Source organism: Trichosurus vulpecula, chromosome 6, assembly GCF_011100635.1.
Source record: "Trichosurus vulpecula isolate mTriVul1 chromosome 6, mTriVul1.pri, whole genome shotgun sequence".
Classification (NCBI taxonomy): domain Eukaryota; kingdom Metazoa; phylum Chordata; class Mammalia; order Diprotodontia; family Phalangeridae; genus Trichosurus; species Trichosurus vulpecula.
Window position 1 is genome coordinate 115,234,113 of NC_050578.1, and position 17,803 is coordinate 115,251,915.

At 41.3% G+C, this 17,803-nt stretch overlaps 1 protein-coding gene across 1 annotated transcript in view; it reads left to right on the forward strand.

Annotated features, from left to right (window-relative positions):
• The window catches only part of MAML3 (mastermind like transcriptional coactivator 3), a 543,043-nt gene that overhangs the window by 316,956 nt on the left and 208,284 nt on the right, over positions 1-17,803 (forward strand). Inside the window, exon 2 of the mRNA XM_036762234.1 lies at positions 5,176-6,753. Within this exon, the coding sequence (XP_036618129.1) occupies positions 5,176-6,753 (1,578 nt within the window). The remainder of the gene's footprint in view (positions 1-5,175; positions 6,754-17,803) is intronic.

Consider the following 17,803-nt stretch of genomic DNA (forward strand, 5'->3'; position numbering starts at 1 on the left):
CTTCCTTTCTTGTAGGGCAAGATAAATTTCTACGCCCCATTGCCTGTGCATCTTATTTTTGAGTTGCATGCAAAAACTTTTTTTGTTTTTGAACATCTGATTTTAAAACTTTGAGTTCCAAATTCTCTCCCCTCTTCCCTTCCCACCCACCCTCCCTAAGAAGTCCAGCAATTCAACCTAGGCCACACATGTATCATTATGTATAACCCTTCTACAATACTCATGTTGTGAAAGGCTAACTACATTTTGCTCCTTCCCAACCCATCCCGCTTTATTGAATTTTCTCCCTTGACCCTGTCCCCTTTCCAAAGTGTTTGTTTTGATTACCTCCACCTCCATCTGCCTTCCCCTCCATCATCCCCCCCTTTTATTTTTTTTATCTTCCTCCCTCTTCTTTCCTGTGGGGTAAGATACACAACTGGGTATGTATGGTATTCCCCCTCAGGTCAAATCTGATGAGAGCAAGGTTCACTCATTCCCCCCTCACCTGCCCTGTCCCCTCCTCCCACAGAACTGCTTCCTCTTGCACCTTTATGCAAGATATTCCACCCCATTCTATCTCTCCCTATCTCCCTCTCTCAGTATGTTGCTCTCTCATCCCTTAATTTCATTTTATTTCTTTTAGATATCTTCCCTTCATCTTCAACTCACCCTGTGTCTGCTCTCTCTCTTTTACATATATATATGTATATATATACATATATATATATACAAAAACATATATATATGCATATACACATACATACATATACACATAGATATATACATACATACACATTCACTTATATATATATACATAAACATATATATACATATATATGCATATTCCCTTCAACTACCCTAATACTGAGGTCTCATGAATCATACACATCATCTTTCCATGTAGGAATGTAAACAAAACAGTTCAACTTTAGTAAGTCCCTTGCAATTTCCGTTTCTTGATTACCTTTTCATGCTTCTCTTGATTCTTGTATTTGAAAGTCAAATTTTCTATTCAGTTCTGGTCTTTTCACTGAGAAAGCTTGAAAGTCCTCTATTTTATTGAAAATCCATATTTTGCCTTGGAACATGATACTCAGTTTTGCTGGGTAGGTGATTCTAGGTTTTAATCCTAGCTCCATTGACCTCCGGAATATCGCATTCCAAGCCCTTCGATCTCTTAATGTAGAAGCTGCCAGATCTTGGGTTATTCTGATTGGGTTTCCACAATACTCAAATTGTTTCTTTCTGGCTGCTTACAGTATTTTCTCCTTGATCTGGGAGCTCTGGAATTTGGCGACAATATTCCTAGGAGATTTCTTTTTGGGATCTATTTGAGGAGGCGATCGGTGGATTCTTTCAATTTCTATTTTGCCCTGTGGCTCTAGAATATCAGGGCAATTCTCCTTGATAATTTCTTGAAAGATGGTATCTAGGCTCTTTTTTTGATCATGGCTTTCAGGTAGTCCAATAATTTTTAAATTATCTCTCCTGGATCTATTTTCCAGGTCAGTGGTTTTTCCAAGGAGATATTTCACATTGTCTTCCATTTTTTCATTCCTTTGGTTCTGTTTTATAATATCCTGATTTCTCATAAAGTCACTAGCTTCCACTTGCTCCAATCTAATTTTTAAAGTAGTATTTTCTTCAGTGGTCTTTTGGACCTCCTTTTCCATTTGGCTAATTCTGCCTTTCAAGGCATTCTTCTCCTCATTGGGTTTTTGGAGCTCTTTTGCCATTTGAGTTAGTCTGTTTTTTAAGGTGTTGTTTTCTTCCGTGTATTTTTCAGTATTTTTTTGGTTCTCCTTTAGCAAGTCATTGACTTGTTTTTCATGGTTTTCTTGCATCCTTCTCATTTCTCTTCCCAATTTTTCCTCTACTTCTCTAACTTGCTTTTCCAAATCCTTTTTGAGCTCTTCTGTGGCCTGGGGCCAGTTCATGTTTTTCTTGGAGGCTTTTGTTGTAGGCTCTATGACTTTGTTGTCTTCTTTAGGCTGTATGTTTTAGTCTTCTTTGTCACCAAAGAAAGAATCCAAAGTCTGAGACTGAATCTGGACGCGTTTTCGCTGCCTGACCATATTCCCAGCCAACTAACTTGACCCTTGAGTTTTTCAGTGGGGTATGACTGCTTGTAAACTAACGAGTTCTATGTTCCACGTTTGGGGGGGAGGTGCCAGCTCTGTCAGACCGGCACTACTCCTTCCCCAAGAACCCCCAGTCCAGACTGGACTTAGATCTTCAGCAGGCTGTTGCACTTCTGCTCTGATCTGCCACTTAATTCCTCCCACCAGGTGGGCCTGGAGCGGGAAGTAACAACAGCTGTAACTGCCCCACCTCCGCTGCCTCCGGGGCTGGAAGCCGAACCGCGAACTCCTTCCACTCCCGCAGCTTTTCCTACTAACCTTCTCCACAGTCTTTGGTGTTTGTGGGTCGAGGGGTCTGGTAACTACCGCAGCTCACATATTCAGGGCGCTAGGGCCCCCTCCGCCCGGCTTCTGGTCTGGATGGTCCACGCCGCTCAGGCTGGGCTCTGCTCCACTCCATTCCCAGCTCCCAGCTCCCAGCTCCCAGCTCCGTGTGGAATAGACCTCACCCAGAGACCATCCAGGCTGTCCTGGGCTGGAGCCCTGCTTCCCTCTGCTGTTCTGTGGGTTCTGCCGTTCTAGAATTGGTTCAGAGCCATTTTTTATAGGTTTTTGGAGGGACTCGGGTACTGAGCTCACTCTAGTCCCTGCTTACCAGCCGCCATCTTGGCTCCACCCCTATTTTGTTATTATTATTTGGCTTGGTGTAGAACTTCAGGGTTTTTCTGGAGTGGCTATGTAGACTCTGGATAGCCTGCTTTCAGATAGCCACGTCTCCAGTACAGGAAGGTACTGGGGATTCTTGTTCAGGTATAGAAGGAACTTAATAGCCTCTGAGGTCTCTTCTAACTCAGTGAATCTGTGATTCTCTTTCTAATAAGGCAACATTGTTGTATATTATCATACCTAGAATTATTCTTCCTAAACATGAGGTTTACTTTGCAGATTCCACAATCTTGGTTGCCAGAAGATGAACTCTTGATAGGTAGATTCCAGAAGGAACCTAGTTTTTATGTTATGTTGGATATATAAGCAATGCCATTGACTCAGAACAAAGTAGCGTGTCTATAGGGAGACCATCTAGGATATATTGCTATCCAGGGCTAAGAGCAGCTTCTGCTTCATTCTTCCCTATCCTCTTTCCCCATATATGCCTTCTTACAATGGGGGGTGAGGGTGGGGGGTGGAGCTATTGTAACACTCAGCAACTCTACATGTCCTTCTCCCCTAGCTCTAATTTGTCAAATCTCTGACACTTCTAGATGGGCAAAGGCTGTCGTACTGGATGGTGGAAGACTTGTGGATGATATGGTTTACTATATAGTTATAACAATGTAGTTTAACTAAATTGGTGAAATTGGAAAGGAACTACGACATGTGGTATACCACATGCTTCCAACCAGGATGGTATCTAAACCATTCTGTTTAAATAAACATAAATTCAATACTTAAAGCTCTCCAAAGAAGGCTATTCTCTAACCTCTTTTGCCAGCTTGTTGAGTTCAATTTAATTATGATTTCTGTTCAACAAATCTTCCTTGCAATCAGAGCTATCCAAAAAGGGAATGGGCTGCCTTGGGAGGTGATGGGTTCCCCCTCATTGGAAGTTTTCAATCAAAGGCTGGAGTCTTCTTGCCAAATATGTTGTTGTGAGTTAAGGATTGGACTCAGTAGATGGCTATAGAGATTCTTTCCAATATGGAAAAAAAATTCGGTAAGTGCCAACTCTGTGAAAGATACTGATTCTGTGTCCCAGAAAGAGCCCTAGATTTGAAATCACAGGATCTGGGATCAAAGCTAGGATCTGCTACTCATTAGCTGTCTGACTTTGAGCAAATCACTAAATTTTTTTGGCTCTCAGTTTTCTTATCTGCAGAATGGAGTTATTGGACTGGTTGATCTTTATAATGCCTTCCAGATCTAAATTTATGATCCCAGTCTCTTTGTTGTGGCTGACCTTCCTTCTCCTTATTGAAATTTCATCTCCCCCTTTCTAGCCTCTGTGGACATGAATGATGAATGAATGATGGGCATCTTTCATGTGGTGATAATGTGTATATTAATAGTCCTTGCTCAGCTTACTTTTCTGCAAATTAAAGCATTTGAATTCCATTTGACTTTTCTTAAATTAGGCTTATTTTCAATTTGGATCCTGTTCAAGATCTTCCCATATCAATAAGACAGTGAAACTCCAGTGAATAAATGTCCAGTTTGTGGGACCATTCCCTCATTTGTTGCTAGGGTTCTAGCTAATTTAATTGACCTTGGGGAATTAAGATTGGATAGTATGTCTTATGTGTCCTCTACTGTAATACTTGATTCTCCATCTCTGTAGAATGAGTGAATGGATGGATGGATGGATGGATGGATGGATGGATGGATGGATGAAATGTATTTATTGAGCATTTAATATTTGCTAAGCACTATTTTTTCTGTTTTACTTTTAAACTAATGTTGGCAAATTTTGCTCCCTAAACCCATTCAGAGAAGAAGCATTATAGAGAGTTGTTGGACAGTCATTTTTGAAGCTCTTATCACCCTCATTCCTTGACATGCTTTCTGTGATTTTAGTGTGTTCCTAACATTGTATGGTGTTTCAGTGCAGGAGTTACAAAGCTTTTTATTGGAAGTTTTAAAATATTGCATTCCTGAATATTCTCATTTACGATGTGACAGTCTTAATGATTTTAAGATATAACTGAATCTTCCCTTCCAAGATGATTAATCCACCTCCAAGTCTTATGCCTAGCATCGATTTTGAAAATAACAACAGATGACTTATCCTTTGCAAAAGCACTGCCCTTACTTCCCACTCACCCCCCCAAAAATCTATGATTTGTTTTCTGGTTCCTTAATCCTAAAAACAGAGCTAATATGTGGTGTTGGGTTCCCTGCAAGGTATGGTCTCTTTTCTCCAAGAACCTAATTTTAATCTGGTGCAGATTTAGGAATGTAGTAGAAGAGTTTCTTGTCTTGTGAGTTTCTAATCCACATAGGGGATTCTGGGAACAGAAAGTTTGAAGCTCTACTCATTGTGATGCTGTGATAACAAAATTCATATCTATGACCAATAACTTAGTCTTTCTCTCTTGTATTTGTTTTTTCCTTCTAGCTACAAGAGACTGTGAAAAGGAAGTTGGAAGGAGCCAGGTCCCCCCTTAATGGAGAGCAGCAGAATGGCGCCTGTGATGGGAACTTTTCCCCAACAAGTAAGCGGATCCGGAAGGACATTCCTGCAGCAATGGACACTATTAGTAATCTGCCCAACAATATGCCTTTGCCTTCTGCTTCTCCTCTTCACCAGCTGGACATGAAGCCTTCTTTACCCTTGCCAAACAGCGGAGCTCATGCTCCAGGGATTATAGAAGAGCTGGGTAAGAATGGCAGGCTGCCAGAGATTAAACTTTCCATGAATGGTTGCAGTGACCTTGAGGATAGTTTTGCCATCCTGCAAAACAAGGAACTCAAACAAGAACCACTGGATGACCCCACCTGCATAGACACTTCGGAGACATCACTTTCTAATCAAAACAAGTTGTTCTCAGACATTAACCTCAATGATCAAGAGTGGCAGGAGTTAATAGATGAGCTGGCCAATACTGTCCCTGAAGATGACATACAGGACTTATTCAACGAAGACTTTGAAGAGAAGAAGGAGCCAGAATTCTCTCGGCCAACCACTGAGACGCCTCTTTCTCAAGAGAGTGCGAGCGTAAAGAGTGATCCTTCGCACTCTCCATTTGCTCATGTCCCCATGGGATCGCCCCAGGGGAGACCATCATCTTCTGGTCCTCCATTTTCCAATGTCTCCACCGCTAGTAGCATACCTTCTGTTTCCAGTACTCCTGCAGCACCAAATCCTGCCAGCTCACCAGCAAACTGTGCTGTCCAGTCCCCCCAAACTCCTAACCAAGCTCATACTCCAGGCCAAGCTTCATCAAGGCCAGGGAGTGGCTATCTCATGACTCCGGCAGCAGGAACCGTGGCTGGTTCGGGGCCTGGTCCCGTCTCGGTTTCCAGTGCAGATTTATCTCCTGCAGAGCAGCTTAAACAAATGGCTGCCCAACAACAGCAGAGAGCTAAACTTATCCAGCAGAAACAGCAGCAGCAACAGCAGCAGCATCCAAATCAGACTGCAAGCTGGTCACCAGTGGGGCCCCCATCCAGTCCCTATGGAGGAGCCTTCAATGCAGACAAACCAAATAGCCCGATGATGTACCCCCAAGCCTTTAACAGCCAAAACCCCATAGTGCCTGCCATGGCAAACAACCTGCAGAAGACGACAATGAATAACTACCTCCCCCAGAACCACATGAATATGATCAATCAGCAGCCAAATAATCTGGGTACAAACTCTTTAAACAAGCAGCCCAACATACTAACTTATGGAAACACTAAGCCCCTGACCCACTTCAACGCAGAACTGAGTCAGAGGATGACGCCACCCATGGCCAATCCCAACAAAAACCCAATGATGCCGTATATGCAGCAGCAGCAGCAGCAGCAACAGCAGCAGCCTCTGCAGCAGCAACCACCGCAACAGCAGCCGCCGCCGCCGCAGCAGTCCCAGCCGCAGCTGCAAGCTCAGATGGCGCACTTGAATGAGGAGCAGAAACGCATGCTTCTCATGAAGCAGAAAGGAGTGATGAATCAGCCCATGGCCTATGCCCCACTTCCTTCCCACGGCCAGGTAAGTGAAAAGCCCTGGAAGAGTTCCATTGGTCCATGGCAGAATCGCCGAGGAAAGCCTTGCTCCAACCTCAACTTGTCGTGTCAGTAGTGTTACTTGCAGGAATGCCTTCCAGTTCGATCTTCTGATGTATTTTTTCATTTCTTTCCTTGATGAGGTTGGAAAGCGATTGATGCTAAAACTTAGTAGCAAAACTCTCCTTTCTTTGACTAGTTTGAGACCAAATCATTGTGACAAAAGTATCTGCAAATTCTCACTCTGTGAGAGAATGAATTGTGTTTCCTTTGTGCCTTTTCCAGTTGTTTTCCTCATAGGTGTAAACTCAGAGGCTCAGGGAATTCCATTAATACCTTGGACTGCTTTAGTCACCATTGCAACCTTCAGGACTACTCTGTGTAATTGTGGACAACTGGTGTATGCATCTGGGAAGGCTAACTATATTTTCCATGATGAGGTCATGTTTGGAGATAGTTAGTTTGGAGGTTTGGAAGCTTGGAGGTAATTAGCACACCAAGCAGTGCCAGTCAAAAGTTTTGGATCTGGAGGATTTCATTCAACTTCTGCCAGACTTAATGTTTGCCCTCTTTGGAGGATGGCACCAATGCTGATAAGGGGCGATTAACAGGACCCCACCTGAGGAAAGAGGGCTGAAAAAAAACCAGCATCTAAGAGAGTCAGCTGAATAGGGCTGGTCAGCCTGAGCTGACAGGTAGCCAAATCTGAGAACTGGCTAGAAATAGGGTATGGGTGTGTAGCAAAGGTCTGAAGCCTGTGGAGAAAGATCATTTGTCTCATGAAACTATTTTTTTTTCACAAATGTTACTTCATGGCAAGATACACCCCTTCCTTAGTCTACCACATTAGCACTGCTGTGGACCTCCATAAAACTACAGTAAAATTAATTAATTAATTTTGGACTAGTTGCACTAATTTGCACTAATTTGAGCGTTCTGGGATCAAGTTTACCTGTGTACTATTCTATAAAAAAAAAAGTTTATGAAACAAACAAGTCATGTAAACTACTGGAAGAGTGAAGAAAAACTAAATCCTCTTAGGTGTGCCTGGGTCCTGCTCTGAATAGTGAATGCAGACATTATAAAAATGAGTCTTACTAACCAATCTAAACCTGCAGTCCAGATTTTTCTTTCCTGTTTCTGACAGTGTATTTATTTGATTATTTGATACCTTATTTATTTTAAAGTACTGTCCTTTCTTGCCCTAGTAATTTTTGTAGTCTATATTTTTGCTCTAATATGGTGAAAAAGGTGATAAGGAAAAGCATGTGGAAAAATTCATTGCTTCTGGGAGGGCCTTTACATCCTCTCTTTGCAGTCTTCATTCATATTAAGAATTTTCACCTTTATTTACCATAAGCAATGATAAAGTTAATCAGCTGCAAAATTAATTGGAATCCAAATATTCTAAATTTAGTCCTTTCTTCCGCAATTCCTAGAGTGGCAGAAAAATGGCATTTAAGAGGAAAAGGAGTTTGCCCAGGGGACTGTGGCCAGTTCCCTGCTTCTGCAACAAAGACAAAGAGTGGGAGGGGATTTACCAGCAAATAAAAAGGGGAGTTTACCTTGAGGAATTTCTTTACATTTTCATATTTGGAATTTGAGCACTTTTTAGTTCAGGATAGGAAGACAAGGCAGCAGTTTCAGCCCCAAGAACTTGCTGGCATTTTCTTCGGGTCTAGGCTGTTCAAACTTGCATTGGGAGGTACCTGATAATCCTATGTTGTTGTCCACTTGTTTTCAGTCGGATCCTATTCTTCGTGACACCATTTGGGGTTTTCGTGGCAAAGATGCTGGAGTGGTTTGCCATTTCCTTCTCCAGCTCATTTGACAAATGAGGAAACTGAGGCAAACAGGGTTAAGTGACTTGCCCAGCTAGTAAGTGTCTGAGGCTGGATTTGAATTAAGGAAGATGAGTCTTCCTGACTCCTGGCCTCGGCATGTTATCTACTGTGCCATATATCCCCAAGCAAAAGAAGATTTAAAGAATACTTAGAGTGATTGGGAGTGGAGGCAGTTAGGCCTGGGTAAAAGTAGTTCAAGCTTAGTAACTTTTTCTTCCCTTTTTCTCCCAAACTTCATTACCTGAAATATGAGTTTAATAGTTCTTTAAATTAACCCTTTGTTCTGGTAAGAACAAAGCACTTCCTTAAGAGAAGGAAAGCTGAAGAAGAAGGAAAAAAATTAGGTTTCTTGGGAGCAGGGAGCAGGGTGATGGTGGAATTTTGCTGGGAAAGCATTTCTCTTTATTTTCTCCTCAGAATATGTGCAGGAGAAGTTGCACACAAGTGAGCGAGGAATAGGCAAGGAAATGCATACCTAAAACTGCATTTCTTTCACAAAATTTCTTTAACCTCGATTTTTCAATGAATTAGGTTGGCCTTACCCCCAATTTAAGTGAAAGTGTGATTTTTGTTGGCTAGTCTTTTTGGCTTGTCTACTGCTCCTATGCTCTCCCCTTTAGAGATTTCTTCAACATAGAGACCCTAAAATCAAAACGAGGTCAAACTAATACCTTGATGTGTATCTTTCATCTTGTTCTGTGTCCATGAATTTGAAACAGTGAAAATAAGCAAAATTATTAGCATTGTGAACGTTTCTTAGGAGAATTTTTATCTGAGAGTTCCCAGTATGTGTCTTTTTTTCCCAAAGCATGAGGTAGTTTCAGTTGACTTGACTCTTGGCCTCCATGGAAGTAGGAACCTGGGTTTGTCATCAGAAAGCTTGGATTCAAATCCTGTTACTTGCTGTGATATCCTGGGCAAGTTAACACCTCTGGGCCTTTGTTTCCTCATCTATAAAATTAAAGGGTTGGATTAAATGGCCTCTAAAGTCTTTTCCAGTTTGAGTTTTATCATCCTTTCATTTTTAGGGTATTGAAAGGTTCAGTAATTTATCCATGGCTTAACAACGAATATGTGTCAGAAAAAGGACTTGTGCTCAGGTTATCCTTACTCCAAGGTTAGCCCTGTTTGCCCGCTTCCATACTGCCTCTGAATATTAGGAGATAGGGATGGGTACTAAATCTATGGTTTCATTGGTATTGTGAATTCCCAGGTGAGGAAACTCCATCTATTGATCCAAATCATACCTTCTCTTCCACTTAGAGTCTTAAAGAGTTGCCTAGTTTTTAAATGACTGACTTACGGTCAAGTTAAGTCAGGTCAATAAGCATTTATTAAGCAACTTCCTAATAAGTGCTAGGGATACAACAAAAGGCAAAAACAACCACAACACCTGTGTTTGATAGGTGTAGTAGAAGTGTAGACCATGCCTGGAGAGTTCTCTTGTTAATCTTAATACATGTCACTCCATTAGCTATGTCCATACCACTTGTAATTCCCCTTGAGCCCAGCTAGACATTATTCCTTCCTGTTTTTGTCTGGAAAAGCAACATGGTGTTATAAAATGAGCAGTGAATTTAGAATCAGACAATCTGGGTTCAAATCCTTGTCTTTTTGCTTCATCTTTCCCTGTGTGACCTGGGGCCTGTCACAACTACTCTTTGGGTCCCCATTTTCTCATCTGTAAAATGAGGGAGTTGGCCCATATTATCTCTGAGCTTCCTTCTACGTGTAAGCCCATGACCCTCTGATCTTCTACAGTCTCTCTGCCCTAGCAAAATCTTCTGAAATTTGCAGACTTGGGGTGAAGGCTCTTTCTTGACTATTTCTTATTCTGCCAGGCCCATGGACATTTGCCTGCCCACTTGGAAAGGTACTTATTTTCAGGCACATGTGACTATCAGAATATGAACGCACCAAAGTCTTCAGCTGTAGAGGTCATGTTTTGAAAAGCCTCAGTCAAGTGAAGAGGACAAAGTAATGGTTTTCTATCCATTCATTCCTCCTCTTTCCTCTCTGTCTCCTCATGTGGTTCTTCTCAGTGGCAAAGAAAACTGGCATTATTAGTCCACCATTAAAATAAGACTTCACTGTTTGGGGGTAAAGATGTATCACGTATTAATATGTTTACATGAAGTATTAATTCACAACTGTTTGAAACAAGCTTCAAAAGGTCTTTTTTGTCCTCTTTGGAAACATGTGTCTTTTAGTTCAAATTTATATCCGAAGCATTTCTGTACACACTTAGGCAGCATATATAATTATGCTGCATGCAGGTACATAGCATAAATACAAATAGAAATTATAGGCAGGGAATAAAATATAATTAGACACAGATGTAGTTCAAATATGTTTTGTTCTGTCGCTGGTGAAAATTTGCCGTTGTCATCAGGAAGATGGGTACTCCATGATCATTTCTGTTTTAAATGAAGCCACCAGTAGGATGCCACCAAAGACAGTTATTTCAAGATGCTCTGTTTATTTCTGTGCTAGGGAATTTGTTTCAGATCTCTCGAAGAGAGTACCTCTTCTATCAGAAATGACCGAGTTCTACCAGGCCATTCCAAAGAAGAGCAGATCAAAAAGAAAAAAAATGTAATTTAATTTAAATTTAAATCCACACAAATACACATAGCAGATGCTTACTAAATGTTGAATTTGAGAGAAGAATGTGGCATGATGGAAAGAGCACAGGATTTTGAGTTAGTCATGTATGGATTCAGATGCTGACTTTGTCACCTCTATGACCTTGTGGCAAGGAATTTAAATTCTCCGTACCTTCATCTTTTTCTTTGTAAAGTAAAGGGATTAAGCCTTAGGCCTGGGGAATCTGTGGCCACTTATGGCCTTCTAGATCCTTGGGTACGGCCTTTTGACTGAGTCCAAGTTTTACGGAACAAATCCTTTGATTAGGGGGATTTGTTCTGTGAAGTTTGTATTCAGTCAAAGGGCTGTATTTGAGGACTTAGAGGGCCACATGTAGCCTTGAGGCCACAAGTTCCCCACCCCTGGGTTAGATGCTTTCTAAAGACCATTTCATCCTTAAAAAAAATTACATTTTGTTATTTTTTAAAACCCAATAACCTAACCAAATCAGTTTTCTGTGTAACATGTTTCATGCCCCAATTCCCCAATAGAATATAAATTCCTTGAAGACAAGTCCTGCTTTATTTTTGTCTCTGTATTCTCAGTGTCTAGTAGAGTGCCTAGTACAAAGTAGGTGTTTAATAAATGCTTGTTTGATTGAATTTTACCCGTGGTCAAGATTACACCTTTCTTTTCTTCCTATATTGGCTGCAGACTCCACTTTGGAAGGGCAGAGTTCTATAGTTTCTCCTCTTTCTAGCCTATGGTACACCTTTCTTTCTCCCTCTCACATTCCGGTGGTGCTTCCTGCCTCTCTAGTTTCCAGGTGAGATTAACTAAGACCGTAATGAGAGGAAAAAATTACCAAGACTATGGGAAAGGGTTGGAGTCTCACCCCCCCCCCTCCACTTTTGAGCCTAGAGCTTATTTTGTGTTGTCTTTCTGTGTGGTTTTCTCAAGGGCAAAAGCTGTCTCTTTTTATTTGGTTAGTTTATATTTCCTTTTGTATGGTGGCTACTCCAGGCCCGCCACTCTAGCCACTGTGCCACCTAGCTGCCTCCAAGGAAAGTTGAATGAATGACATGCTCGGTTGAACAGGAGGGAGTGGCAAGGCACCACCTTGTTGGCAGGGTGCGGATAGACGAAAACCTCTGGGCCTTCTACCACCAAGAAAAGGAGGGGGATGAAGCAGGTTGGGGGAGGTTTTTGAACAGTGAAGGAAAATGATGAAATCACTGTTTTAAGAAAATTGATTGGAGCAGAGTGGGAGATGGAAGGTAGTAGACCAGCAAGCTTTTACAGTAGCGGAGGTATGAGATGATGCAGGCCTGGACTAGGAAGATGGTTTTACCATTGGAAAGAGAAGTAAGGGATGAATGTTAGAAGCTTGTTTTTCCTTTTAAAGTCAGTGGCATTTGGCGATCTATTGAAGATGAAGGAAGGAGAAAAACTAAAGATAACTATCAAGTTTTGAGCCCAGATGACTACGACAACGGTGCCAAAAAGGACAAGAAAGAAAAAAGATACTGTGAAAGGGAGGTGGTTAGTGAAAGATGATGACTGTGACTCCCCCGCACAATCGTTAGTCTTTGTCAGCAATAGACAATTCAGAGGCTTATTATCAATGCTTGTTATTACAATCTAACGATCCACCTTTATTAGGCTAGTTTTCTGTTTATTCACTAAAATCTTACTGAAATCTTAACGGCACAATTAGTCGGGGCTGGAGTGATGCTTTGGGAATCTCTATGCAAATATAATTTTGAAAGCCTTTTCATTTTTTTTCTACCAGAAAATACACTAGCTGTCACCTCCATACTAATGAGGTGTGGCATTTTTATCCAGAATTGGTGACTTTCAGATTTGCATCAACTATTGTATATGAAAACCCTACATCCAAGGCTGCACCTGAGTCCTCACTCGCTTCCATCCCTTTTTCTAAAGCCTTGCATATTGATGCTAGTTGGGAAATTGCAGTGTTTACGGCGTGAGCTCATTGCTTATCAGTGAGTCAAGAGGAATTTGAACTCCTCCAGGATATTCCATCTTTTAGTGGATGTAGCAAATAGTAAATATAAGCTATTAATCATGACGATTTTTTTACATCATAAAATTGAATTGGCAGCTTTGCTTAATGAAAGGCTAAATTTATGAGCCCAAGGAGAAATGACTAAAGCTTGATTGTTCAGGCATCGAATTGACTGCTGTACACCTTCATGCTTGCCTCTCAGATTTGCTCCATTGGAACTACCTTCTATAGTTGTTTATATCTTATCAATGTTTCCCTAAAATAGATATTTAATAAATTTGCTGAAGCCTCTCCAACGGTGTCCACATCAGAAAGACACATTTTTTGGTCTATATACATTTGTGTTTTGCAATCATTGTTGACATCTTATTGTTATCGGTTTCTCTGTGAGATACCTGTCAGATGCCTCTGGAGCAGGCATGATGAGCAGACATGACTGAAGGAAGGAGGGAAAGACCTCAGTCAGAAGCTTCAGGCTTGCTGCATGAGGCTGAGGCTGAGGGCTCTCATCTTGTCACAGGCTAATTACCCTGCTGTCTGTCTACACAGCTCTTTTCTCTATGTTACTTCCTTCTGCAATGCCAGTTAGAAAAGACAGATGGCACTTTGGCCTGTTTCCTCAGGGAGCACAAACCAAGATGAGATGCTCCATTGGACATTTTATCTAATCGAGTGGATGTTAGGCATCAGGCAGTAAATAACAGTGTTGGACTTGAAATCAGGAAGACCTGAGTTCAGATCCTCCCTCAAACATTTACTAGCTATGTGACCCTGGTCGAGTCCCTTACCCTTTCTTTCCCCCAGGTTCCACATCTATAAAATGGGAATACTAAAGGCACCTGCCTCCCAGGGATGTTGTAAGGATCAAACAAGATATTATTTGTAAAGCACTTTGCAAACCCTAGAGCCGAATAGAAATGATAGCTGTTAGTACTGTTCTTACGTTGAAAAGAAGCACCCTGGAAGGAAAGGAATCCAGCCTTCCAAGGACCATCAGTGTTATGTCAGGTCGTCACATTGGAGACTCCTCTGAGCTCCCCGGTGTGCCACCCAGCCTCCTTTGCTGCATATTTATTTATTTTATATATATTTTGTGATAATCTATCTATGACCAATTTGTTCCCTCCCAATAGAATGAATGTAAACTTCTTGGGGCAAGAACTGGTTTGCTTTTCCCTTCATATTTATATTATGTAAAACATCGTGCCTGCTACTTAATAACTGCTTTGGAAGGAAAGGAAAAAGGAAAGGGCTGGGGTGGGAAGGAAGAACACTAGAAGTCTGTTGGATAGAGTTCTAATATGTCATTTAGGAAAGTTGGAATATGTTGTTCGTCATCCCGATGGCTTCTCGAAGGGACCTTAGCCTTGACTTCATTTAGACTCAGTTTCCTCATCGGTAAAATGGATATTATCTTTTCCAACACTTACCGCAGAGGATTGGTTCGAAGCATTGCCACAATGCAGCTGTAAAAATGGCAACAATGTAGGCTTTCTCATAGGATTTCTCTTTTATAGTAGAGTTTCCACAGCTAGGTCCCAGTTAGTACAAATAATGAATCCCACAAAATGGTCACATGTGTTTGAATTTGTGCTATTCAAAGTTATAATTATGTAAATGATGGTCATTGGTTCCAGCCCAATGGAAATACATGCGAATAATGCAACCACTTCAGAGGATTCATTATTTGCACTAGTTGGAACCAAGCTGTATTTTTGCCAAGTGTATATATTTACTTTTTAGGGAATGTATGTGATTATAATGCGGTTGCTTTTTTGAGCTAATATATGAACTGATATGCAGAGCTTCCATTTAACCACACCTCATGCAGGGTTTCCAGAGGGTCCTTATGAGGACATTCTGTGTGAGGCCAGTAGCCGGGTTCCACACTCGAAAACATATGGTGTCATTGTTCATTATCTATTCATAGGCACTTCAGGATATCCTGCAAGGTACAAGACTCTCTGCCAAGATGCTGATCTCCTATAGAGATCTTCCATTGTACTTTGGCTCCTGGGTAAATTATACGCCCATAGAATCGCTGTTCTTGACCATATTCTGAGCATAGATAAGGCTCTAAGGAGTCAAAGGATTTTCTCTTCGGTTAGATTTCCAATATGTTGTCACCATTAGTTAATATGATATATGAGGATACATAATTTAAGTATACATTTTTATTAAGTAAACAGTAAATATTGAACCAGCGGAGTGTCTGAACTGATACTTCCCATTTATTAAGATTATGGAGTTAGACGAAGACATGATTTTACAAATATTCACATATTTTCTGATTGCTTTTTGAATCCGAAATGTTCAGAAATTGGTTTAGAATAAAAAGCCTTTCTTGGCCTCATATTGGCTGCTGCCCCTTCAGATAAATGGCTTTTTAAACCTTTATGTTTAGTCAGATAATGTTTTTAAAGCCAGATAACAATGAGCAGTGTATGAAAGAGGGAGATGATTAATCATGGGTGCATTGGAAACCTCAGCTTGTACCCCCAAACTACCTCCATCTGAAATAATTGATGGAGTTAAAACTAGATGAATCATCTGCCCCTTAAATGAATGCAGTATGCATCTGAGGTGGGCACTTAACGGGACCATTTTGTGCAATCATTTGTTAAACCTTAATTTTGTACCAGTACTCTGGTAAAGGATGGGGATACAAAGACAAAAGCAGGTCTTGACTCTAAGGAATGTACGTCAGTCTTTCTTGGGGGTTAGGGGGAGGAATAGAGGAGAACACAATACAGATATACATTGTACTGTTTTACATATATTTACATATATACATACACACATATGTGTTGTTAAGTAAATATGAAACACATGCAAAGTAATATGAGGAGCCACTAGCAACCATCAGGATCATGAAAACTGGAGGGAGTAGCGAGTGGTGCTTTGAAGAAGCTCAGAAGTCTAAGAAGATGGGGTGAGGGTAGTAAGAACTGCAGGCGTGATGGACAAGTTCTGCTAAGGTCCAGAGGAAAGACATGGAACCTTGTATACAGATCTAGCATCCAGCAATGGGACCACAGAGAACTCAGAGGTCATCCAGACTGACACCTGCATTTTACAGATGAGGAAACTGAGAGCAGCACATTGGCCTTATGGGTGGTACATTTTGTAAAGGGCAAACATATGCAATAGATTTGAAGGCAGGAGGGGCAGCTAGGTGGCACAGTGAGTAGAGCACTGGCCCTGGAGTCAGGAGGACTTGAGTTCAAATGCGGCCTCAGACACTTGACACAGTAGCTGTGTGACCTTGGGCAAGTCACTTAACCCCAATTGCCTTGCCTTCCCTCCTCCAAAAAAAAAAAGATTTGAAGGCAGGAGACAGATTATGCAGGGCCAACAGAGCCTTATATTTTCTTGGGGCTTCCATTTCCCTGGCCTCTGTGCTCTGGTCCGATTGAAATACAACCATGCAGAGTGATGTAATATGTGATTGTTTAGCATCTGTAATTGAATACAGTTCTTTGAACTGCGACTTGGTACTGGTAGGTATTATATAAAATACACACGAATAATAGCAAGCATTTATATAGCACTTTGATCCTGTTACTGCCTTCATTTTATAGATGAGAAACCGAGCCTGAGAGAGGTTAGGTGACTTGCCCAGGGTCACACAACTAGTGTGTGTGAAGTGTGTATGTGTGTAAGGCAGGATTTGAACTCCAACTGCACAACAGCGATCAAAACTGCCCGACTTCAAGCTCAGTGCGCCTTCCATTGTGCCACCCAGCTGCCCTTCATGTATAGCACATAGTTTTGAGATTATCTGTTAATACGATTCTTATCAGTATGGATTCCTATGGGGGAGAAGTATGTTTGCCTCTGTATCCCACTTGGGATCAATGACAAGGATGCAGACTGAACTCTAAAAGGGTGAGAGGCCATAGGTAGGGCCAGGATAGAGGCAAAAATTTAATTCAAATCAGTTCAACAAATAGATAATAAGTACTTATTCCTGGCAATGCCCAGTCTCTGTTCTCAAAGAGCTTACATTCTTTGGGTAGGTACACCATTTACGCAAATAAGTGTAGTACGCAGAAAATTGTGAACAAAGACAAGACCATCAACCAGGAAACTAGGAAAGGCTTCATGGGAGCGGCATGGGAACCACAAATGGTGGCGGTACCTGAACTGAGCCTTGAAGGCAGATGGAGATTCTGAAAGGCAGTGATGAAGAGGGAAGAGTATTTATAAATGAGCAGAGATAGGATAATGGTTTTTAAGTTCAAGGAACATTCAATAGTAATTCCATGTTTAGTTCATGAAGGTATGAAATTTCATATGAAAAAGTTTTGGTAGAAATCAAATGGTGGACGGCCTTAAATGCCCAGTTACAGAGTTTGCCACCAATCCTTTAGACAGTAGGGGTCTATCATCAAAGTTTATGAGCAAAATAGGAATGAGGTAGACCCTGGATGAGTAAATTCCCTCTACCAATGTAGTTCGGAGCCCTAGAGAGCACAGTGAGGGGTACTTGGGATTTGTCCATGGTCACACAGCTACTATGGATCAGAGGCATGTAGACTTGGGTCTTACTGACTTGAAGGCCAGCTTTGTATCCA